We start from the raw sequence: 26,470 nt of genomic DNA, 5'->3' as shown, positions 1-26,470 counted from the left end.
GACAGACAAATTGTTGGCATTTTGGCAATGGAAATAATAAAATACAAGAAGAAATGAAAAACAAAAAAGCGTGTCAGGTCAGCTGATAATAAAATTTCCGAATTCCGAATAATACAAAAAATCTTTTTTTCGATACTCTCAAAAGATTAAAACAATTAAAATATGTACTAAGCTTATTTTTGTTTTATCAATAATTTTTTGTTGGGATTGCATAATAAATTGATATTTTGAAATATATAAGTAGGTAAATAATATATTATGTAGTTATTAATATAATAATGTGGATTCGATGACAAAAAAATCAAAATTTATATTTTATCAATTCAAATACAAAATCAATTCACAATAATAAAATATGAAAGTAATAAGATTATCGTTTAAGTTCTATGTGCAGCATGAAAAAGATATATAAAGGTGTAGATTTAAGGAAGTTTGTAATTGAAACTCTCTTGATGGAAATTTGAATACAATAGCAAAAATTAATTTATAAATTACCTATATTCCATAATTTTCCTTTTAATTATTCCATAATCAACATTTGAATAATAATAGGAAAGTGAAAGCATTAAATGGTAAATTTACAGTTTCGGAATAGATAAGTTAATCGAAATTGTGAATGTGTTGTAAAACTGTGAATGTAATAATAAAATTTAGAGTCTCTAAATCTGTTGGCCTCTACTTATTAGTTTATTGTTTATGCCTTTAACATTTCCAATATTTCCTTTTGTAGTAAAAGTAATGTCAAGTTGTATAATTTAAAATTTACGGTGCTTTGTAATGTTATTTTGTAAGATAGATAAGAAACCGTAAAAACTACGGAAATAACAAAAAGTGTATAATTTAAAAAAACATCAGCAGAGCAAAATTTAATTAAGGAATTTTTTAAATTGTAATACAGTTGCGGCTGGTAACGGTATAGTCAGGCTTTTGAATTCAATTATGATAGGTAAACTATTGATTTCCTTGATTTGGATAAAAAATCTTTTTATTGCTCTGTTAATTTAAATATAAATTTCGAAACTATTTTCTTTTGTTATACAAATTAAATTTTCTCAATTTTCAATTGCTCTTGCTTTTTGAATTTTAGTATTTGTGTAACTAGTATACATCAAATGATCTTCAATTTCGTTCAAAGAATGACCTTCAGTTTCGAATAAAAAAAAATAGGCAAAAACTAATCTAAAGGGAATATGTATGTAGAAAAAAACTTATTAATCACGTGTAGGGAGTGTTGGTTATAGTTACGTACCCTATTATGTTGATAGTTAAGAAAAACCACATTATTCCATTTAATGTTAGTGCCCATTCTATATATAAATAGGATTTATGTCCAATAAAGTTCATATAATAAAATATTGCGCAAAATGTTCCTACAACAAAACCTTTATAACTTAAAACAAGAAAAAAAAGTTGTCAATTAAGATTATAATTTAAATATATACATATATATATATATTATATTTAAAATTAAATACTTAATTGGTGTGATTTCTCCTACTAAAATCCAAGGCATTACAGCAACACCGTAACTGGTAAAAAAAATCAACATGTAAAATATGAAAAATGTAAAATATCTCGAACAAGATTCATAATTCAGTTTTTGATTTTGGTTCTCTGCATTAGAATAATAATTTTCAGGAAAGCAAATAGCACCAAAAGTAGCTAAGTAAATACAGCAAAGAATGTTTCCAACAATTCCAATAAAATAAATATGACGCTTTCCTAGGATCTTCAATGAAAATGTATTTAAAATATTTGCCAAAACTTGGGCGGTACCAATATACGCAACAGCTTTTTTAATTTCTATTGGAATGGCATAAGAAGATAAAACTTGAAATAAAAATGGTCTCAATGTTAAATATCCCCCCAAATAGCTAACAATGCTTAATTCAATCAAAATAAGAAATAGTCTTCGATATTTCTTGTGATTTAATGATTTGATTTTTTCCATAATAGTTGGTTTAGGATGTAAACATTCGATGTTTTCTTTTGAACATTGCTGACATTTATTTGCATTTTCAACATACATCTTCATTTTTTCAAACTCATCTTTAACAGCTTCTCGTGCAACACAACCTCTTAAGCATTGCAAATTTTTCATTGCCAATTCATAACGATTTTTCGATATGAGCCATAACGGACTTTCGGGTATTAGGAAAACTACAAAAATGCCAACAATTGCAAATGCCATTCCAATTAATGTTAGTATTCTCCAACTAACCATAGCTTGCAAAAAAAGTGTCAAATATATACCAAGAGTTACTGTGATTGAATTTAAAGATATTAATATACCCCGTACTGATTCTTGACTTCATTTAAAAAAAAAATTTGTTAATATTTTGGGTGAAATCAGATATAAAATTAAGTCTAGAATTCAGTTTAAATGTGTTGTACTATCAAAAGATTAATAATCGTTGTTTAACTGCATTGTGATATTTTTTTAAATCAACCTCTCGAAGATTTAAATATATTACCGGTGACATCGTAAATGCCCTAAAAAATCTTTTGTCTAATAGAAAATCGCAAAATTTTCTTTTTTACATTGTAATTTGAATACATTGCAAACAAAAAGGCTTTCTGATACATTGCCAGATACATGATAATCAAAAAATTTTCGATACACAACATACGCCTCAAATACATCTCGTGGACATTGTAAAAACGAATTTTGATTATGCGACATTTTGGTCGAGACGTTGTCGAGTCATTTACAATATCAGGGTGTTTTTTTTTACCTTGATTCAGCCACATAAGCGATAATAGGCGGCTCCATTAATCCAGTTCCAAAACCAAGAAATATATCACCAATAAAAAGCATTAGTATATTTGTTGATAGGTAGCATATAAGCCATCCAATTATCAAAGGTATACAACATATAATTAAACTTGTTCTTCTGCCAGTAGCTTCAGTTATATATCCAGATATAATTGTTCCAATTGGCAATATAATTAAGTAAATACTTCCTGTTTATGAATGCAGATATTTATTAAATAGATATTAAACATATAGTTTTAAGATTTAAATAAATACCAAAGCAAGTTGCATCAGCACTTTCAAAATACATTGATTCCTTTTTAAATTTTTTGTTATACAGAGATGCAATAATAATTGTTGGAAAAATGAATACCATACCCATATTGAGGAATAATATATTTTTGAAAAAATTCACTAATACCTGAGGTAGAATACGACGAAAATTTGAAACTTGTAGTGGTAGAGTTTTTTCAAATCTCGCTTCTTCTTCATTATTCTTGTTTACTTTTGCAAACATGGCATAAACAATTTTCTTCTAAACATTAATTTCCCAACAATTTCATATAAAAGTTTCATCAATAAAAATCAGAATTTTTTGAATTACGTATACATATATGAATATATGTACAATTTATGAGTTTGCTACGTTTTAAAATTAATTAAGTACATACAAATATTGTCAATTATTATATGTATTTTATTTATAAAATATATTTATATGTACTTGAAAGAACAATATTATAAGTTGGAACCCGAAAAGTGTTTTATATCAGGATATTGGCATAAATTTTGGTTACACATATTCTTCATCTTTTGCATCATCATTATGATCAATATCTATTAGAAATATATAATATAGTAATTATACAAAATTATATGAAGCACATTTCAATACATTATAAAATACATAATCTACGTCACAATGTATATGGAACGAGTGTTATTCTTACTATAATGTGAAGAATGATAAGGACATTTGAAAGGAAATACTTTTTTTTAATATATAGCTACATATTATGTTAGACCGAAATTATTTAATTAATATTGGTTATTGTGATTCATATTTCTATTTGATGATACACGACCATGTTGTGAAAAACAAATTATGAACCTGGGTGACGGTTTTGAAATCAATTAGGAACAATTTTCTTGTACGTTTTATTTAAATGTAATTTTGATATTTGTTTATTGTAAAATAATATTATGTACAACATGAAGTACTCAAGGTTTATTTGATATAGAACATACATATACATATATATTATACTATTTATACATAATATTATATATAATATATTATATATATACACATACTATTAATAAAAAATTTTATATCCAATAAGAATGACCTATTAAAATTGTTATTTTAATATGAAAATTGTAATTTTTTACGATATAATCATAACAATTAATTAACTATAATATATAAAGTGGTACATAAAAATTATGAGCTTTAAAATTTATATAATAATAAAATTAAACTAAAAACAAAACTTATAATTTATCTCAATTATACAAGAGAATCAATTTTTTTATAACGTAAATGAAGTGCAAAAGCATTTTGTTTCTAAAAATAAATAATAATTTTGGTTTATAAAAATTTTATAAAATTAAAAGTAAAAACGTTTGTCTCTGTTAACTTTTTTTTGTTTTTTTTTGTTTTTTTTTAAATTCCCTGTACAATGAGGGTCATGGATTCAGAATACTATGTTTGATTTAAATTTTAATGTATAAAAAAAATACTTTAGGTCTTTTTTGGATTTTGTTGTAAATATTTTCTAAAGTATTTTTTTAAAAATAATTAAAATCGCAATTATGTAAGTGACAAATAATTAAAATTATTTAAATTATTCATTTGAAAAAGCTTTATTATCACAGCCATCATTATTTTTATTGTTCTCTTGTTGTTGTGCATTTTCATCAATTTTAGTACCATTTTTAATAACAGTTTTTTCCAAATTATTGTTTCGATTTCCATTAGTTTCCTTTATAGCATTTTTAGCTATTTTAATATCAGTTAATTTACGATCATTGTCTGAAAAGTGATATTCAATATCTTCTAATGTACGATTTTCGGTTTCTGGTAAAATAAAATATACAAAAACTAATCTGGAATACAAAAAAGAAAACAATGAATTAAGTCAATACTGTAACTCTTAAGAATTATATTAAAAATATCAAAATATTTCTTACCCTATCAAATTCACAATTGAATAAAACCACATTGTTCCATTAAGTGAAAGTCCCTTATCTAAATTTAAATAAGTTTTTGTTGTAATAAAACCCAATAAATAATTGAGGGCTGCACATATTCCGCTTGCAAGACCACGTGATCTATAAATTTTTAGCATAAAATGTATTTGTAATTTTTTAAACTATATATTTATTACAATATATTTTGAGATGTACTTACTTAAATGGAAAAACTTCACTTAACATAAACCATGGAATTGATGTTACTCCACCGTTTGTCCAAAATGCCAAAAAATAAAATGCCACTAATGGAAAGTAACTTGATTCGAATGGTATATTTTCATGTGTGTCAAAAGAATTGTAATTTTTTGGAAAAACATTTTGAGCATAAGATGCAAGAGCCAAACAACAAATTAAGGATCCAATTAATCCAATAAGACATATTCGTCGTTTTCCTAGTAAACGTATTGTTGACATACAAGCAATATTTGCAAATAATGCAATTACACCAATATAAACAGTAGCAATTCTTGGATCCATTGGAACGTTGTATGCTTTAAAAATCTGGACCTACAATTATAAATAATTTTCATTTTTCTTCTAATATATAAAAATATTTAAATATTTATACCATAAACGGCCGCATTGCTAAAACTCCACTAAATTGTCCAATAGTGAATAGACCCATGACTACAATAAATGCTTTTACAGTACGTTTTCTTTTTAATTCCTTACATTTATCGAATATTGTCGGTAATGGATGTTCACATTTAATATTAGATTTTTGACATGATTGACATTTATTGGAATTTTCACTATAGCGTTGCATCTCTTGATATTCTTTTTCAACAGCTTTTGGAGAAACCCAGCCTCTAAGCCATTGTAAAGATTTTAGAGCTTGTTCATTTTTATGTTTTGATAATAACCACATTGGTGTTTCTGGTACAAAGCATATTGCTACAACAGTTACTAATGGTACACTTAAGCATATCAATGCTGCTATTCTCCATGTTGTTATTGATCCTAGCCAATACACAATAAATATTCCAAGTGTAACAGATATACCAGCACATGATATTAAAACACCGCGTATTGAAGGTTGACTGATTTCACCAACATATGTAATGATTGGAGCTTCCATAAAACCTATACCAAAGCCTAATAAAACTGCTCCCAAATACATTAATTCAATTGAGTACGACTTATGTAATATGATCCAACCAATTATATGAGGAATATTTACAATTATCATTGCTTTTTTTCGTCCAAGAGGCTCTGATACCCAACCGGATAAAACACTGCCAATCGGTTGACATATTAATGGTATGCTTCCTAAAAAAAAAGAAAAATTTTATCTTTTAATTTTAAAATATTTTATTTTTTGAGTTAAGAAAACAACATACCGAACCATGATGCTTGTTCATCAGTAAAATATAATGTTTCATTATAATTTTCTACAGTTCCACGTAAAGCTGGTATCACAATTGTTGGGAAGGCAACGGATAAACCTAAATCTAATAACAATAAATTTTTTGCTGTACTCGCTAATACTTGAGGTAATATTGTTCGGAAACGTCCTGCTTCTTTAACTTCATTCGAACCGGCTTCAGTATCTGCCGATTTATCCATTTCTTTTTTTGAATTATTTAAATTATAGGAAGCTTTTCTGTAAGTAATAATATATTTAAAAAAAGTTAGTAAAAACATTTTAGAATTGGTGCTAAATAATTACTATATTATTAACAAATTGTTTTTCTTATTTATTTAAATTCAAATGGTTGAATAATTTAAAATTAATATAACTCACCCCATTGTTATAACAAAAAATTAAAAGTAACAAATAAAATGTGATTATTATTAATATATTGTATGCAACTTGTGAAATACTTGATTTAAAATAATGAGCTCAAATGTATCAAATAATTATTGGGCAACCAATTTAGTTTGTAATGTTTAATAATGTTATATTTGGAGTTTGTTATTGATTTTTCCTTTCTCTAACATTTTTTTTAAAAAGCACGATTATAAGTACGGTCGTAATAACAGCTTATTTTTGATTCTTTCTTGACAGCAGTCCTAAAATTATAAGAAATATAAAGAAATTATTTAATGTAACGTCTATTGTAGGCAACGAGCACAAGTGCTTGAGGAGCTTTTTGTCTAAAAGAAAACAATTTGCAAAATGTGCGGATATAAGAGTGATGTATGCGATATAAATTACAGTTTAATACAAGTAAGTCTGGGCCCAAGATTATTTTCTATATACATGAATGGCTTGTTAAACTAATAAAGAAAACCTTTCATTTATGCAGAGAAAAATATTCACATAAAAGTGACACGTATTGCGAAATATTTCGTCAATACATGACTAAATGCGAGAAACGTAAGAGTTACGTCCTCTACCATAAGATTTAACAATTTAGATGCAGTTTATAACTTTGTTTTTAAGAATTATAATAAATTACCTAACGCTCCGCAATACTATAATTTAACGTCATAAGGTTCTTAAATTGATTTTGAATACGGCTAATACTATCACCTTTTCTTACATGTAAATTAGGTAAGTATTTGTGTAAATAACATCAAAAATTTTCAATATAATTAAAAAAAAATTGCATATGTTTAGGATAACATCAAAAATATTAAATTGCGAAGCACCGAACTAAAATGTAGTAGAAAATTTTCAAAAATTGGATTGATATTTTTGAAGAGTGATGGATACGGTTTGTATACACTTCTACAACTTTCATAACGCATTTAATACGCTGAATTTACATTGAATTTGAAGGCGTGTATACTGATCAAAATTTATAGTTTAATTTAATACGATAATAATAAAAATTTCGTAGTAAAACTAAAAGAATGTCATAACATAATTTCTTGGCTCGACAATAAATATTTACATTTTTAATTATTTATTTATATGACACCAGGAAGAAAATGTGTAGTTGAACTTTTAAACTGAATTCAGGCATCTGTTTCAAAGTACACTGACTTGAAATAAAAAGGTGTTTTACGTAAAAACTTTTATTTAATTGCATGAAAAAATTAAAATTTACTAGTTTTGTTAGCAAAATTTCTGTTTTACTTATGACAACAAATTCTGTTTAAACCTGCATCCATTGTGTATACTTTTGTTCTTTAAGGAAATAAAGAACGTACGGAAGGCATAATAATTCATATGTATAATGTAATAAGCATTTATACTATATAGCTGCACTCACATAATTATATTTGTTTCGAAAATTCAAATGAATATTTAGTAAAAAAAATAATATTTAGTAAAAAAAATTAACATAAAATTATACACTATTTCATTTGGAAATTTTGATGATAATTTTGTATACAGAAAAACTTGAATTTAATTATATATAGTGCTTGTTTTTCCAAATCACGAATTCTTCAAGGTAAAATCAATATTGATATTATTCTTATATTAATTTTAGACAGTTTTTAAAAAATACTTATAGAAAATAGAAGAAAAACAGAAGATTTATGAAGTCAAATTGAACATATGCGTAAGAAGCCAAACTGAATTTTAAATACCTCTAGCTAAGAAACTTTAAGTTGCTATTTAATGTTAATATTATTGAATTTGCTATTATTTCCACGAAATTTTTTAAAGTTAATCAAGGAAATGTGAGCAAAAAATCATGAACGATGAAAATATTGTTCTTTACTATATTCGTTAATAATTTTTTTCCGTATATGTATGTGTATATACGAGTGAATAAGCTTAGATTGGAAGAACGATATTGCATATAAAGTGCTTTAGATTTTATTGAGTTTTGTTTTCAATAATCACATGTAACGTATGGAATTATATAGATGAAATCTTTATGGGATTATATCATGAATTTTGTATCTATGCAAAGAAATTTAAAAATTTGATGAAAAAATAATGGCGAAATCGATGAATATTTACCAACAATATTGTCAATACATTATGACTATTATGACAAACATAAAAATTAATTTCTACAAAAATATTTTCAAATATTGTTATTTTCTTTATTAAGCGAAAAACGTGACTCAAATCAATCAAAAGTCACGCTCATAAATTATCGTTTTGTTTACTTATTTAGTTTATAGGTGTACACGGTTAATAAATTCATTTTAAATTTCGATTTTTTTATAAGTAGTGTTAGATTGAATGAGAAATTGATGTTTTTCATGATAAAGGAATAAAAAAATTTCAAAATGTTTAGATATATAAAAAACTTACTATTATTTAAGTACATTATTACCTATAAGAGTATTAATAATATTATGTAAGTATTTTACATGTCCATATAAGCAAAACTTAAAATGCTTAAATACTTCTACAATTATTGCAAATATGTGGAAAATTATATAGAAACATTTACTTCTAACAAAATAAATTATGTGTGAACATCGCTTGTTTAGAGTAGAACTACATCCTAAGTCTATTTCTCTAAAAAAAAACTTTTTTATGCCAGTTGCGCGCGGAACGCGAGAGTGTATACTTCGTTACTCGTTGATGCATTATGAGTATAGGTGGGCTTAAAAATCATTCCTGCATAGTAATCCTATATCCACATATATTTTATTTATGTAGACATAGGATTGTAATATAAAGCTAATACAAGTGTTTTTTTATCGTTTAAATCAGTTTTCTGAGAATTTCAATAAAAATTAAATTTCTACCTTAAATTGATTCTCCTGAAAAGTTTGCAAATTGTGAATTAGAATAGTTCTGATCTGCAGGCGATAATATGTGTGAGCATCATTCAATAATTTTGAAAGTTTTCGGTTTTCTTTTGATTTCCAATTGATTGATGAATTTAATTTGATTTATGAACAAGTAGCTTGATTTATTGTATAAATAATCAAATACTTATTGGTTTATCCGTTATTTAATGTAAGTCATTATGTACTACTCCTAACGAGGGAGGGGAAAGAAAAACCAAAAACAAAATTGAAAAAAAATTACATAAATTGAAATCTTTTCTAAAGTTGAGACTTTGAGAGCTTTCAATAAAAATATGTACATATATATTTGTACACCATACCAACTGCATGCATAATTACATACTTTATATACACATATTAAGTTTTGAATTTCAATGCAACATTGGTAATGATTATTTTAAACAAAAGATAAAAAAAAGGTAAACTTAACAGCGATTTTTTTATTTTTACACTTTTGTTTTCAATTTTTTTGTATGTATGTTTGTTTGTATAAGTTATGTATTGAAAGTTATGGGCATGGTTAGTGTTTATGTAATTCAACATTGAATTTCTATATAGTTTTTGTATAAAAATAAATACATATAATGAATACCTACATACATTTACATACATACATATATTGAAATTGCAGGTTATTGTCCTACTTTTTTACTTCAATATAGCAATGAAACAAAAATAAAATTGACTAAAAAACTGGAAACAAGTTTTTATTTTGTAAAAAACTTCTATTTTTTTTACTATTTTTTCATCATAAACTCAATACTTAATTTTAAATAAAAAAAAATTACAAAAAGATAATTATGCACGGCCTGTAATTTATTTTTACAATTAAACGGAGCTTAAAATTTGAACATGAAATTTATTTCCGATTATTGAATAAAAACGTGAATATTATATTTTTAGAAGCATATAGCTACATAGTTATTATAATTAATGTCGAAATATTTGCTATGCCGGCTGAAATTTTAGTAATAAATAACTCATAGGTATAGCATTATACATATAATATGTATGTATGTACAACTAATTGTGTATATGAATAATTATGTAATAAAGAATAATAATAAATTAGTATTATCTAATTTTACTTGAGTTCTTTTAATTTAAAAAAAAAAAAATTCCTACAAATAATTAATGTTAAAAATCAAATTTATAAAACTTGCATCCGGAGATATTAAAGTAAAAATTTGGTGTTTTTCAGATGGATGAATTTTTAAAATTCAATATGTAATACATGATTGTCACAAGAGTTAATGTAATTTTAATTAATTTAAAATAATTAAAAATATTCAAAATAATACGACTTAAGGTCATGTACAACAAAGTCTTGATATATAAACAAATAATAAAATTTTTATGAACATATTGTATACAAGCTGTAGGGTTGTGGCTTTCTAATATGATGGGTGCTATAGGATACGTTAAGAGCACCATGCGAAGCATTGAGCACTCTTGAAGAATTAAGGAAAGGGTTAGAAAAGAAAGACTGCGTATTAGAAAAGAAATACTCTGGGTTTAGCCAGTGTTAATACCGCACTTTCGTGCCTTCTTTCGTGGAACATAAACACAAAAAAACGATCGACCAAAACTAATGGTTATTCAGTTTGACTATAGTTTTAAGTAATTTTGACCAGATTAACTGCGTTTTAGGTTTAGTTAAAGTTCCCCGCTGATGATGCTACTGACAATTTGATTCAAGCCCGCCTATCTTGATTCATGATTATTGACACCTGCATAGAAAAAAAAGTTTAACATCGTTCATATTCATAAATCGAATGTACACATACACACATAAAAACTTATATCTTATTCAATGTTAAAAAATTTGGTTTTAAAATATGTCATGACAAAATTTTCTTGGAATCGTGGGCATAATCAAAATTTGTCACGTCGTACCATTACAGATGGTGATGTAAATTTATAATACGCTTACAATAATCAATTATATTTCATTTTTACCAGTAATTGTTCATTGTTTATATTTAAAAGGAAGTCAATTAAAAAAAAAATTACTTTACAATGAATTTTTCTAGGGGATTTTTTGGCTATAACATCGGAAAATTACAGCTACAAACTAGAATTATGAATGCGATTTACGGTATTTATTTAAAATAGAATTAAATATAAAACTTGAATTTTAATTTGCGGATGATCTTCTAAATTTTTTTTTTATTTCCAACTTGTACGATAATTTTTTATTGATAAATTTGCAATCTGTTTTTGGTATTGCTAATATTTAAATCAATTTTTTTTATGTTTATACGATTGTGAGTTGTAAGATTGTTTTAAAAATATCTCAATGGCATTATCTTTTAGCATTAGCTTTGTTATATCAGTGATTAATTAAAATTTTTAGATTAATTCAGTCAAAAGCGTTGAAAAATTATAATAAGAATTTTTAAGTACTTGTTAACATAATATATACATACATATGAACATATTTTTTTCATACATGTATTATTTGAATAAAAATGTATGTGTATATATAAATATACGTTTTTTATGTTATGATTGTTTTACATATTTAAGTTATTTTTTAATTATTGAAGATTTTTGTGTATATATTATAACTACTTTAATATTAAAATTAATTTTCATCTTATTTATGAAAGTTTCATATAATGTTTCAGATATCAATTGCATTATAAAATTAAAATAAATGGGCTTATACTCGTAAAATGTAAACCTTGACAGAGGAATTTTATCTTGCAATAACAATTAATTAAGTAATAATTAGAATGTGGAAGGTAAAATGTATGGTGCAACTAGGCTTTTCATATTCGCATTTTTATTATTGTACTATGAAAGAAATGTATATACATTCTTGTTATATTTTTATGACGTTCATCGTATCTACAATATTACATCTTCAGAATAAGTTCTTCAATTATTATAAAATGCAGTAATGTGTAGGTTTTGCGTATTTTTTTGTATAGCTTTTGCATAGGAAATAAAAGTTCAGTCATGTACCCACACACAATACATGTGTGACATATTTTTGTATTTTGAGTAGATAATGTTCAATTATTTAATTTAAAGAATAAAAGTAAGTTTTAAAGAATTTATAAAATAACAATAGCGGTTTTTTGTGTTATTTTTATTTTCATGTCAGTGTAAAATATTTAAATGTTAACTAATTTGTTTCTTATGCAAATACATATGACATATAAAGAACATATGCGATGTCTGAAAATTAGAAATTTTTTTGTAATAGCAATCAAACCAAATATATTTAATTCCGCGCTCCACAAAGGTAAAATCAACTTATAAAATTAAATTTTATACAAGATTCGTCCAGGAAATTGGATGTCTAGTGGTAGTTTTTGTTTGACAAATATCCACAAAAGTTCCAAAGTTCTTTAAGTTAAAACTATATGTTGTTCGCAACTTTTTTGCGCCATAATCGGTTTATATATAACGCTAAAATCTATGGCTCATATTAGATTTATCGATTACAAGTTATATCTAAAAAAAACAAAAAAATTTTTTTACAAAATTGCGATCGAGTTTTTGGTGGAAGCACATTTTTCATGATAGAGAAGAGTAATTTACTGGTTTTAGCTAGGCGTCGTTTTGATGGTCTCTATGTACAGGTATGTGTCTCAAGTTCGACTGGACCGATTTTGATAAAAATTTATATATGATTAGATATCAGCAGCTTTTTCTTCTGGCCAAATTTACATTTTTCTAGGTATGTTAATTAGAAGCTTACTAAGTGTTCCAAAATTTGAAAGAAGTGTTTAAAGGTCAATTTCATAATCTTGTGCAGCACTTTCGTTAAATACACTTGACGGTCGGTAATGTGTTAATCACATCACTTTTTTTGTCCCCTATTTGTTTTCGCGGAATTCATAAAAGAAATTTTTTTATGCATATTGTAATATTTTAAGAATCATATCTTGATTTAATTAACTATGAGAAAATTTTAATAATTACTGAAATTCTTATTATAAATATAATAGTTCCGGGATATTCAATGAAAAACAAAAAAAAGCATTACGGGATAGCCCCCCTCCCCCCATCGTTTTTGTGAAAATATTATAATTATTTTATGTTAAACAAAATACAATGATCACTTATGTACATAAATCCCGACCGTTAATCAGAAAGAAAATAATTACTTTCTGAATTCCAATGCACATGTCACAGATTATTTATTACTCTGTAATCAGGTTGATAAATCTAGTGAAAATTATTATAAATAATGTTCATAAATTATAATTACGAAAATTTATTTATACGAAATAAATTTAAAAATATACTTAACTTAAATTTTTTATTGTCAATAATTAATAATAAATTAAAAGGCATAAAAATGTAAGCGGTAATAAGCTGTTTTTTCTAAATTTAAAATTTTCAGTTACACAATTTTAGGTGAGTTTTCTTTTTTTCATAGCAATTACATGTAATTTTTAGTTTATTCGTAATCAAAAGAAGAATGTATATAAAAAGAATTAAATTTTGAAAAAAATTAGAAAAATTACAACATGCGTGCTTTGTTTTTGGATGACAGGTGGAGAATGACAGACACGTGATTATAACATAACGTCTAGTATAGTGAATGTGTACACATGTGTATTATAATTAAAAAAATTGTTTTTAAGTTATTTAACTGGAATGATAGTTAAAATTTAATATTAATTTTTATTACTTTTTTTAAAAATATTTTTTTATAAATTTTAATGTCACATAACGTTGTGGGTCGATTATTATTTTTAGGATTAAGTATGACTGTATGATGTCATATATCACTGTATTATATAAGTATTTAGTTTAATTGTTTTTTTAAAATCGTATAAATTTTTACAAAATTATAATTAGATTACAGATACAAATACAACGAAAATTTTAATTACAGATACACATACAACGAAACGTACGGCAAGTTAGGAATTATACGTCTGGTAAGCATTTTGGATTTTTGCTATAATTTTAGTATTCCATTAAAGGACATATGACACTTTAAACAGGAAAGTTTGAGAGAAGAAGTTATGATCACGTCAACTTTGACAGAACATTTTTACATGGAAATTAAACTCCAAACTCATAAACTTAAAAATTATAGGTTAGTCTCGGCTGCTATATATATGAAAGAACTTACATAGAAATTATGTACCACACAACTAAACGCATCAATTCTAAACTCAATTCTTCTCAAAACTGATCGAATTTTGTATGTATATTTCTTAAACGAATTCGTTGAAAATTATTGTTTTAAAATATATGTATATTATGAATATTTACATGTTATTATAAATGTACATATATATATATGTAGATAAATTTATACTAAAACATGTATATATATACATGTTAATGCAGGTTTTAAAATTTTTAAATTATAATTTCCGGTTAAGAATTATCAATTGTTTTGTAAAATTCGAAATGGTATTTAAAAAATTCTATTGTATTTCAGTGTTATCTATAACTAATTTGTGCTATTATTGAATATGTGTAGTAAAGAAAAAGTAGTTATTGTCAATTTATTTTAAGTTTTCAATATTATTTATGTATTTTTCACTGCATAAACTATACATACAGCTTATTTGTTTTTTTTTTCTTAACCACTGCACAAATAGTCAGGTACATACAGCTTATTAACGAATTTAACAATATGTGTAGTCATAGAGCTTATTATTGAAATTATATTGTTTTTTTGTAGATTTCAAATTTAATTAATTCGTGAATATCTGACGTATTCTTCTTCTTCCCTTATTATCGACCTACAATTTAGCTGCATGTTCATATACATTTATAATGTATTAATACAGGAATGTTCGCTTACATAAAAAAATTTAAAGTACTAATTATTTTTAATTCAAATGAATGAATTTAATTGCTAACATATATAAATATTTTCTTGCCAAAACAATTACAAAATTGACTAAATTGTAAGCACGGTAAATTACTCAATTAAAAATTCAGTAAATCTAAATCATTAATTGCCTGCAGCTTTGGCATTTTTATTAAATATTATTAAAATTATGGTTTTTATATTTAGAATTATACTTATCCTTATTTTATAAATTGTTATAAACGTTAAACGCAGAGTGTTTGTGTTTCCATAGTTTAAAGGGATTGTGACGTTAATGGGAGTGTTCTTTTACGTTTGTATTGCATAAAACTACGGTCATGTCATGTCATGGCACCACATGGTGTGGTGTGGAGTCTTTTGCTACCGGCCAATTTTAAGTTTTGACTATTTTTTTTCGACTAGCGGATTTTCCTAAAATTTTATATATGTATATCTTATGAACTAATTGACGGAACTTCTTGAAATTTAATATTTGAGTTCTGGCTGTTAACAAAATTAAGAAAGAAGCTTTGCAAGTAAATTGAAAAAATTAACCTCTATAAGAACCAATATATATTTTCTACGAATACTGATGGCACTGGTCGGTTATGTGGTGGCCACATCAAATTTTTTGTAGTTTTACCGCATCTATCTCTTATACAGCTAGAGAAAAAATATTTTATTTACCTCTTAACTTATTTCACAAAAAATTTGTGGAAATTTGCAAAAACACCGACTTAAACTTAAAATTTTCAAAAATTGTGTAGATTAGTTATAATTTTTTATTTACTGAAATGTAAGGTTGACAGTTTATTTAATTTCTGACATAATTTATAATTATTTCGAAACTTTATTTTTTTTTTAAATTTTTAAACCTATTGCGCATAAATCTTGTGCTTCAAATTAATATATACATATAAATTACGTTTTTATTTCTTTTGACGTCAGAAAATTGTATGTAATATTGCTATAGGATTGAATTTCATTGTTTCATATAATATATGAAAGAAAAACCTGTATAGGTCTACAAGAGTGCACAAGTAACAAAAAATATAGAATAAAAGAAATATTAATTACAATATATACTTTCAAGTTTTCAATTTAAACAGATTTAACAGTTCCTTTATACTATATGCGATAAAATAAAATGATTTCGAAATTAAGAATTTTTAATTTTTCAAAGTTGAATTTTAATTTTTTAATTAAGTAAATTATAAAAAAGTATTTTGAATTTTTATTTCTATTGCTTTTTATATTTTTAAATTGCCCTTTACACATTACATCAACAATAATATATTCAACTCCATCAAGTTTATTTGCATTAAAGTAAAAATGGATTTCTTTACAAAATTATTATGTAATTAAAAATTTGGCAAAAAAGTCTAATTAAATACCCAATGTTGCGAATCATTTACATTACGTTGTTAAAATATAAAATTAGTTGTGGGTATGTGGCAATAAATGATCTATAGAATAAATTTAGGTTAAGTAGAATTACAAGAACTTTTATAAAGATCGTAAGTGTAATAAAATTTTACAAAATTAGTTATAATTATTTCATTTATACAAATTAAAATTTATTGTATAATTTTACATAATTTTCTAAATTACCAGGGTTGTCAGTACTTAAGAAATTATTTAAATTTAAAAAATATTTCAATAGTTCAATTATGTTGAAATTTATTTATTTTTGTGGTTTTGCTTTCTATGTATAGGTAAAAAAATAATATTGAAATTTGATGACAGTCTACTGCATGCATAATCTTTAATGACCACATAATTATACAAAAAATGTATGCAACAATTCTTTCTTCCCAAGTGATTTGAAAACAATTAGCAAAGTCGTAATATCTGTTCATTTACATATACTTACATATGTATTACTTGTACAATATTTTAAATTTCTATATAAATACTTCACATATCTATTTGATTTTTTATTTATTCATAAAATTATTATTCGAATACATATTATTAGAATATACAAAGAGATCAATTGTTTATTCACAGATTGAAATTTAAAAAAGCAATAATAAAAATGGTTAAACGAAAGCCAAATGGTGAGAAAAATTAAAAATAAATTAAATAGTATTTGTCAATATAGTTTATTTACTGATCAAATGAAGACTGTATAGCCTATATGGTATAAGTTGATTACCATTTATATTATACGATTGCGTGAAGAAATTCCGAATTAGATGTTCGATGAAAGTAAAGCAAGCTTAACAATAGTTTATACAAAAATAAAAATATTGCTATATAAAAAAATTTAAAAAACGACGTTTTTCTGCCGGACTAAAACGGAAAAAAAAATTTTCTTTGCCAAAATTGAACTACTGCACCGTCAAGTGCAGAAACTTTAATTATGTCGTTACTTTGCAGAATTTAATAAGTTTTGGGACTAAAAACAGGTCTATAAGTTCGGTTATTGATATAAGTAATCGTTATATAACCATATTATTTCAATCAAAATATATTGATAAGATAAATCACGCTTTTTGAATTTCCAAAAAATTAATTTGAAACAAAAGAATTATGTATTAATGTCCATACTATAATGTACATATACATATATCAGTGAAGATTGTAAAAAAAATATTTAATTTTGTCTGGAAGATAAGAAAAATTTCATCTTTTTGAAATTTAACATTTTTTTCAATTCCTTGTGATTTATGATTTATTGCTCTTTGACAAATGTAAAATTAATTATTTTAATAAACTTATAACACACCTATTTGCTATTTAATTATTTGATTTTTAAATTCTATATAAAAATATAAGGCTCTCTAGCCAAAAGAAATTCGTAAAAGTGGTATAACAATTTTAAAAAATCAATAAAGAAATTTCTTTAGTTCTGCAAAATTCTTATGTCAGCACTTTGCAGTAATTATGCAATAATTAACATACTCCGTAAGAATTTGAAACTTCTAAAACGTTCTTTCAATAGGTAAATACGATCAATATTATTAGTTGTTTGAATAAATAGAAAGTTACGCTCAAGTGAGTACTTGTTATTTAACTTCATTACTTTTTATTGATGCATTCTTTTATTTGTATATGCGTGTTGTGTATAATTATATGAATATACACTGTATTTATCAGAGCATTGTTTAAATCTTAAATTTCAACACCATTTAAGAAGAATAAAAATAAATAACTTCAAGGCTGTATAATATTTATGTATAATTATAAATTTTATATTAAATGAATGCATAAATATTGTTAAGCAATTACTGATAATAAAAATAAAAAAAATGTCAACGACCATACATGACAAGTATAATACGAACAGGTATTAAAATGAATAATAATTTTAAAAATATTATTCTTTTTCAAATAAACAGTAATGTACGAGTATATACGGTGAAGAACGGTGTCAATTGAACAAAATTATAATTAATGTTTGGCTAATTTTCAAAATAATTTTTACATAATTGTATTTTTAAAGGTTTGGTCCAATTTATGGTTTGTGTCAGCTTGCAGATCTATGTTTTATCAGCTCTTTTATTTAATATGCTACAAGAGCTTTTTTATATTTTTTAGGTCTATATTTTTACGGTTTGGCTCGAAGAGGACCTGAGGTCCCTTTCGTTCGGCTTGTCTCTTTCTGTGGACTGCCAATGTCTGCAGTTGGACCGAAACCTAGGTTACTGACTTAATGACTGAGCATTGTCCTTTTTGAAATATCTATCACTGGACAAATAGATTCTGCCGGCAGGATGAGAATACGGCTACATTCGGTGTGACTGTTCTACTCTGCTCGTCAGAAGGTATAGATGGTATGGACGGGGTTTTCCAGTGTCGGGGAGCACACATAAAACTCCCTGAGGAATATTTTCGGGAATTAATTTGGGGCCGGGTTAGTGTAAGGGAGATGTGGGAGGACTTTAATAAGCCATGACTGGTTCCTTTACTTGTTTCCTCTTTAGTAATCTACAATCTACGCTTTAAGTGTGTCTACGTACTATGTACACATACTATGTATATATTCGTTTATGTATGTCTGTATACATGTACGTATATGCATAAATATGTACATAGTTTATATATTTTTGTTTTCGAAAATTGAAAACATTTAGCTGTTTATTTTATTGTATATATAAATATTATATTAAACAAACATAAAAATATTTGTGACTTTTTTATAATGGAAAAGTTGTAGGTACAAATTGTAGGTATAAAATAATTAAAATTCCTATTTCAAAAATAAAAAAATTGAATTCTTCAAAAAGAAAGAAAATATATATATTAAACAAATGCCATCTTAAAAAGACACTTCTTGCTGTTTTTATAAATATATTAAGTCAACATATTTTAAGGTACTACCCATACACATAGACCATACATATATATAAACGTACATATTGATTTTGGATTTATTTTTGAATCATGTATGAGTATATATTTAAATTGTGATTATTCCTGATTACATTTTTCGAATTTATTCAAATATTACATGTATAATTAAAAATAAAATTATTTTCATTAAAAATTTAATTTCTGTTTAATTATAAGCAGAAAAGAACAAACATAATATTGCATACGTTTTGTTGCTTGTTTACACTTTTTTTACAACTTTAAGATATGAAATTCGTAATTTAGGAGAACAAGAAATGGTAAAATTTTTTGAGCTAATTTCCACATTGAAAAAAAAGGTACACTTTTCATAAAAAAGTATTAATGAATTTTTTGCAAAAATTTAAAATTTCACATATTGTTTTAAAAAAGTCTACCGTTAACAAATTTTTCTATAAAAACGCCTATTTTGCAAAAATTTATGTTAATTTTCGAAAATTTACGTTGATTTGTCAAAGTAAATTGACGTAATAATTTTCGCATATAATATTAATGTCAACCGTATGTATAACGTTTTTCAAACGAAACAAGCAAGAAGATTGATCGTAGTCGTTTTGAAAAAAAAAAACATTATGACTTTTTAATTGATAATAAAAAAAATGTAATTAACGAGTTTGCTGTCAACACTATTTATTGCACTATGTCAAATCTTTATATACCGTCATTCAATTGCGAAACAAATATTTTGCATTTTGGTAAACAAAGTTCTCAAAGGTGCGTTTAAGTTCATTTGCAGCAAAAAAGACAAAAAACAATGCTTTAAAATTTTTTTGTGGATGTCTGGTCAGAAAATTCGTAAAGGTGCGCTTTGACATTAAATGCAAAATTTTGGACAGTGAAATTGTTTACAGTATAACGGTACGGTTTACATAATAACGGTACTTTTTGCACAGCGTTTTGTATTGAAAGAGAAGCATTCATAATTATTCTAGTATTTAAATGTGTGTACAAATTTTTCCGTTTAAAACTATTAAAAATGTGAATGTGCTTATATTGCTATATTGGGAATGAAATTAATTTGGCAATTTAATTTTTTTTTGGAGATTTAAGAAATTTTTTTATTGAGGTGCTTATTATCGCAATATATTTAATTATTAGTCGAAAAAAAGAATTGTAAAATTATATATGCACATATGTATGTGTACACAATTATATATTTCGCCTAGTCATCATTAATATTATTAAAATATATGCAAATCTTAAAGATAAAATTCGAATACCGGTTTTATTTATTTTAATAAAAAGAGATTTATTATAATTAACCGGTTAAAAACTTCTTTATTTTTTTGTTTCATTTTTAATTGAAAGTTCAAATTCATTAACAAAAAAAAAAGAGTGGATGAACACCAAAATTCAAAAGCTGAAATTATATTCGAAATGTTAAGGTTCGAATTCAAACTATACCTCAATTTTTACGAAGATATGTGTTGGCTCGAATAATTATGACATGGATTAGGAATTGTTTATTGAGTCACCGTTAAAATAAGGTGAATAGAAATTTCAATATACTCGTAACATTTTTAAACAGAAATTTTTGGGCTTTAAACACGACTTTCAATCATGCAAGTTACATTTATGAAGAAAAGTTGGTAGATATTAGGTTTGGTTTCTGATTTCATCACGGGGAAACTGACATCCAAATTATTAATTATAAATGAGGTTGGTGACCAAATAATTTCACTTATTACTTATAACTTGTAACTAAACACTTCTTTACGTATTTTTTTTTAGGAGTACGTAAAATATCTCTTGTTTATATTTACCATTCTGAACCTTTGGTCGCTTTAGAAAACAATATTGAATATGAAATTGCTAATATTCAGTCCAACATTTTTGTTTGGGAGAAAATTTCCATTGCATCCTCATTTGTAAAAAAGAATCAGTTACCCGAGCATTAACATATATATAAAGTGAATTTTTTTGACCAATAGTATGTTCGAATAAAACCAGTTAATATAAAAAAATTAAAAATAAATTACAGTTTTGCGTCAAAACAAAATTAATTAAAACAAAATAAATAATTCATATATATGTGTAGCTATGTATAGTTCTAAATTTTAATTTTAAATTGATAGTCACTTAATAGATCTTTTAATATTTATTGATGTTCGTTACTCCTTTTTCTTATTTGCTGTGATTGTTAGCAACTATTTATTTATAGCCAGTTAAATAAATTGCTTTGGCTTTACTTTTGTTATCATAAAGTAAAATCACAAATTCTTACTTTATTAATGTAGGAATAGAAATTTCTTTTTCAATTTTTATGAAATTAAGTGATGGTCAAATTGAAGTGAAAATTAAATAAAATGAAAATGGAAAAATCACATATGAATATGTGCGAACTAAAATTATAACCAGTTTTACTGGAACATATTGTTCCATTTTTGTACAGGTATAAAATGAAAAATCTAGGTGTGCCGCACTTCTTACATATAAATATGTTTTTGGATTCCAAATGGAAAAGCTATAAGTCTTCATACATGTTTCTACTAAACGTGTTTCTACAAAATATCATTTTTTTTTTTTTGCCTTTTCTCTTTATTCGGTACTCCCATTTAAAAGTTATTTCAATGAATGTTAAAGATTTCATGTTCTTATATTTTCAGATACATATACTCGTACATTAATGCAAAAAATTTAGCGTTGGTTTTTGAAAATAAGGAGTATAAAGAATTAAAAATAAAATTGGTGTACCATTATCCACATACGAAATTGGTATTTATTACAAAAAATAACATTGTCGACGCAAAAAGCAAATTCAAGAGAATCAAGAGTAATTTATTTCCTGTGATTTTTTTTTATTTATTTTATACGTAAAATTATTAAAAGAAAAGATTATTATGCTACATATGGAAATACGTACATTATATACACACTAAAAATACATTTAGCATTTGAGTAGCTCTTTTTGAAATTCTGTTTCTATAGTCTCGAACTTAGTTTCAATGCATAAAAATATCAAAAATAAATAAATATTAAATATGTTCAATAATAAATATTTCAAGATTTTAATCTCCAATCATAATATAAATCATATTTATTTATGTGCACATTCCTTGTAGGCACGGTATGTTGCATTATAGTTTCATATGCATATAAATAGATTTAAATTTCATTTTCAACGCCAAGCAAGGTTAGGTTAGCGAAATTTTTTGAATAAATGAACCTATGTATAGATGACGTGATTTAAAGAAAAGGAAGTTTTTCTTTGGAACTTCTTGATTTATTAGAATAAAAGTATCTATATATAATCAGTTAATTGAGGACGACTTTCCATTGCTTCAAAATTTCTTTCACATTTTCTAAAAATATGCACGACAAAAATAATCGTATGTATATTAACTTAATCGTGAGTATATTCACTCCGATAGTTGTTTCATAAAATTCACTTGATTTAAATCGTACTTCATATTTTCAATTTTGGTGGCTCTATTGTACAAACCTGCAATCAAATTTAGTTTATACGCGTCAATTTCATTTTAATGTTAATTTTTTATGAATATGCTGTTTCTTAAATTACTTTCGAAGCACACGAAAAAGGAATATATTTTTTTGATAGAATATATCCAATAAATAAACGCAGATAAGTAATAAAAGTATGAAACTACATATTAATTCTATGAAATTTGCTACATAAATTAAAAAAAAATTGTTTTTGTAAATACTTTGGACGCTATATAAAAGTTAAGCAAGAAAGTTCTAAGTATATTGTCCTCTCTATAATTTTTCTATTTGAAACATAAAATGCAAATCTACAGACATTTGAATACCTTGCCGATAAATAGTAAGAATCGGAAGAATTCCTTAATTATATAATTTAGTTCAAAATTTTTGCTCACTTAACTAAATTTTAATTCCACTAATAAATTTGGTTCCTTTTATTGTGTGGAGTACCATTAAATTAATACAAGAAAATTGGTACCAACAATTTATTTAAAATTCTTTAATTATTATCCTTCAGAAAAAAAAAATAGCAGTATTTTCTAAAAGCGCGCTGTTTTTTTATATAAGAAAAAATCTGTCGGATTTTTAACGTGTCTGGAATAAAATTTTAGTTTCAAAAGGCATTTCAAGACAATAAAGAAAATCCTTTTTAACATTACTGTTGTGCGTACGATCGATCGACTTCAAATAATTAAGTTGTATAAAATAATTTAAAATTATTGTTTAAATATTATTGTAATAATTTAAAATTATTATTAAAATTATAATTTAAAAAACTGAGTTACTAAAAAAAAATATATATATACTTAAAATTTTATATTGAAATTTACATACATGTATGTTTGGATTGACTTTTTAGGCGGGATATTTCCAGTCAAATAAAACAAAAAAACCTTTTTAAAAATAATTACAAAACTTAATATAAATTACAAATATAATAATCAAAGCATTTTCTTACTCCGTAAGTATAGTAGGTAACGAGAAGATAGTATTTGTTTTCTTAATTTATGTAATCAAATTTAAATATTTTATAATTAATTTTAAATCAAATATTTACTTTATAAAACTTACTTTAATAATCGCGGGATCACGAGAGTTCTTCTGCTTCTTCTTCTTCGTTTTCTTCTTCTTCTGTATTATATTTTTATTATTAAAAATGTTTTATGGGTGAACACTTGTATGCAAATATAATTGAATATTTTTGAATTAAAATATATCAAAGTATCTAATTTTTTTATTTATTTTTTAAATTCTAATATAAAAATAAATGTAAATATTATGTTCTTGTTTTTATAATAATTAGTTTGTTTTTATTTTTTATTTTATTAAAACACAGAAAATTATTTTATTTATTTATATAGATTTTGTATATGTACATAATATGTGGAGTATCATATACAACGAAACTACATATATTATGTAGCTACCCTACATCATTTTAATAATGCTATGAGAAAATTTTGGAATTTCTTGTATACATATACTAACATACATATGTATATATACTGTTTTATATGTATGTATGTATATAGTACATGTATATATATATGTTATACTGTTAATAATATAGTCAAAAAATGATCTTCATTTTATGTGGTTTTTATTTAGAATTATGAGAATTATTTAAATTACCTTTATTATACAATATTAATTTTGTTCTTTTTTTTTAAATTATTAAATGTACCTACATATATTAATCATAATTATATACTTATTATCTTATATCACAAATCAAGAACAATTTAATGTACAATTAAAATAATTTTATAATTATTGTATCTGCTTCCTTATGTATGTACAATATGTAAATATATTTAAAAAAAAATTTTAAATTATTTTATTCAATTAAAACCACAAAAAATACAATTTTAAAAATCGGAAATAAGTTGAGAAAATTTAATTTAGAAATCACACAAGTTATATACAAACTAATAATTAAATTGTAAAAACATTTTTAACACAGAAAAAATAAACATTAAGTTAAAAATTATTAGAAAAAAAAAGTATTAATTATTTGTCTCTTTTAATTCAAATTCAATTTTGCCAGCTATTTAATTTAAGAGTTTTTGATGCATCACATTCGTATGCTAAACATAAACTGACATATGTTTTGTACCGTACCGTTTAGTTTTTACTGTTAAAAAAGCTGGCTGGTTGGCTTTAAACATTTTTTTTATTATTGTTTTTGTGTTGTATTTATTTTTTTTTGTACTTTTGTTTTTGCTTTTTGCTTACAGTGATATTGTGAACTGTCGTAGTGGTATTAAAACATAGAAATTAAAAAAAATACAAGAGTACTGCCAATAAATTATAAAAATTTTATTTAAATGTTAATAAAACAAATTAAAAAAGTCATAATTTTTGTAATTTTAATTGGAAATAATCATTTAATATTTATACAACATTTAATGTGACTAAGTATGTACAAACAAAGTCATATTTATATATTATGTGTATATTATTGACAGATGTGTATAATATTTGGGTACTTTTGAGAAATAGTGCGGTGAAGTTGTATGACAGAAGTTGTATGTATATAGAAAGGTCTGCTTTTTTGCTTATTTTTGTAAAAACTTAAAGAGGTTCTAGAAAATTAGAGTTCTTTAATAATATGTAGAAAATAATTATCTCCGTATATACTAAAAAAATTTCAAATTAACTAATATACTAAAATTTACATTGACTTCGTAATCGGATTTTTGAATTTATGCAAATGGCGGTGATGAGGGTAAAATTTTCGATAATTACAATAAATATGAAAAAAAAAAAACAATTATCAAATGTTATTATTGTATTTACATAAATTATATTATTCATAATTTGCAAAATTTGAAATATTGATTGTTACAAACCAGATTTTTTTCTTGTTTCTTTTTTATTTTTTAAGTGTAGTGGAGGCAAAAATTTATCAACATGTTTTTGAAAATGCACAATGTAAATTTATAATTGTATGTTTGTGAGTACTTGAATGCCGGTATACATAGTAACTCACATATATCTATATGTAAGTAATAGTTTTCTTTTTTCAAATTAGAAATCGGAAAAAAATTCCACTGCTGATACGTTGTGTATTTGAATCTTCTGTTTTTACCGAAAAGAAAACAAATAGAGTAATATATTATGCACTTTTTAACACTTTTTTAGAAAATTTAAAAATTAAATTAATAATTATAATTATTAAAAAAAGTGCATATTAGGTTCACTCTGTCCGTCCC

General features: G+C 24.5%; 2 protein-coding genes across 4 annotated transcripts; both read right to left on the bottom strand.

Annotated features, from left to right (window-relative positions):
- Positions 1-1,052: 1,052 nt before the first annotated feature.
- Positions 1,053-3,272, bottom strand: LOC129616156 (facilitated trehalose transporter Tret1-like). Its single transcript, XM_055531642.1, has 6 exons — positions 3,177-3,272; positions 3,032-3,071; positions 2,736-2,964; positions 1,476-2,309; positions 1,250-1,390; positions 1,053-1,179 (listed from the first exon to the last, which is right to left on the bottom strand). The coding sequence occupies exons 1-6, from the start codon at positions 3,270-3,272 to the stop codon at positions 1,053-1,055; spliced, it is 1,467 nt and encodes a 488-aa protein (XP_055387617.1).
- An 818-nt stretch (positions 3,273-4,090) lies between these two features.
- LOC129616139 (facilitated trehalose transporter Tret1-like) lies at positions 4,091-25,351 on the bottom strand. Of its 3 annotated transcripts, none has more exons than XM_055531616.1 (8): positions 24,888-25,351; positions 24,327-24,429; positions 6,756-7,024; positions 6,352-6,614; positions 5,580-6,280; positions 5,169-5,518; positions 4,949-5,089; positions 4,091-4,864 (listed from the first exon to the last, which is right to left on the bottom strand). In XM_055531616.1, exons 3-8 carry the CDS (start codon positions 6,758-6,760, stop codon positions 4,603-4,605), a joined length of 1,722 nt encoding a protein of 573 aa, XP_055387591.1. In that variant the 5' UTR covers positions 6,761-7,024; positions 24,327-24,429; positions 24,888-25,351; the 3' UTR covers positions 4,091-4,602. The 3 variants fall into 3 exon arrangements, with proteins under 3 accessions (XP_055387591.1, XP_055387593.1, XP_055387594.1); XM_055531618.1 differs by lacking the exon at positions 24,888-25,351 and adding an exon at positions 13,746-13,843 and having other exon boundaries at positions 24,327-24,654; XM_055531619.1 differs by lacking the exons at positions 6,756-7,024; positions 24,888-25,351 and having other exon boundaries at positions 24,327-24,654.
- Positions 25,352-26,470: the final 1,119 nt, after the last annotated feature.

This window comes from Condylostylus longicornis, unplaced genomic scaffold (genome assembly GCF_029603195.1).
Source record: "Condylostylus longicornis isolate FDR11 unplaced genomic scaffold, ASM2960319v2 ptg000163l, whole genome shotgun sequence".
Lineage (NCBI taxonomy): Eukaryota > Metazoa > Arthropoda > Insecta > Diptera > Dolichopodidae > Condylostylus > Condylostylus longicornis.
Note: the sequence above shows the minus strand (reverse complement) of the source record. Positions and strands in the feature narration are given on the sequence as shown.

Excerpts from the sequence above, each read along its gene's own strand:
- LOC129616156 (XM_055531642.1), bottom strand. The coding sequence starts at position 3,272 with ATGTTTGCAAAAGTAAACAAGAATAATGAAGAAGAAGCGAGATTTGAA. Across the intron at positions 1,391-1,475 it reads GGAGAAATCACACCAATTAA|TTATAAAGGTTTTGTTGTAG; the intron begins GTATTTAATTTT and ends TCTTGTTTTAAG. Across the intron at positions 1,180-1,249 it reads TTAACTATCAACATAATAGG|ATTAGTTTTTGCCTATTTTT; the intron begins GTACGTAACTAT and ends TATTCCCTTTAG.
- LOC129616139 (XM_055531616.1), bottom strand. Across the intron at positions 5,519-5,579 it reads TAGCAATGCGGCCGTTTATG|GTCCAGATTTTTAAAGCATA; the intron begins GTATAAATATTT and ends TTATAATTGTAG. Across the intron at positions 5,090-5,168 it reads AGTGAAGTTTTTCCATTTAA|ATCACGTGGTCTTGCAAGCG; the intron begins GTAAGTACATCT and ends AAAAATTTATAG.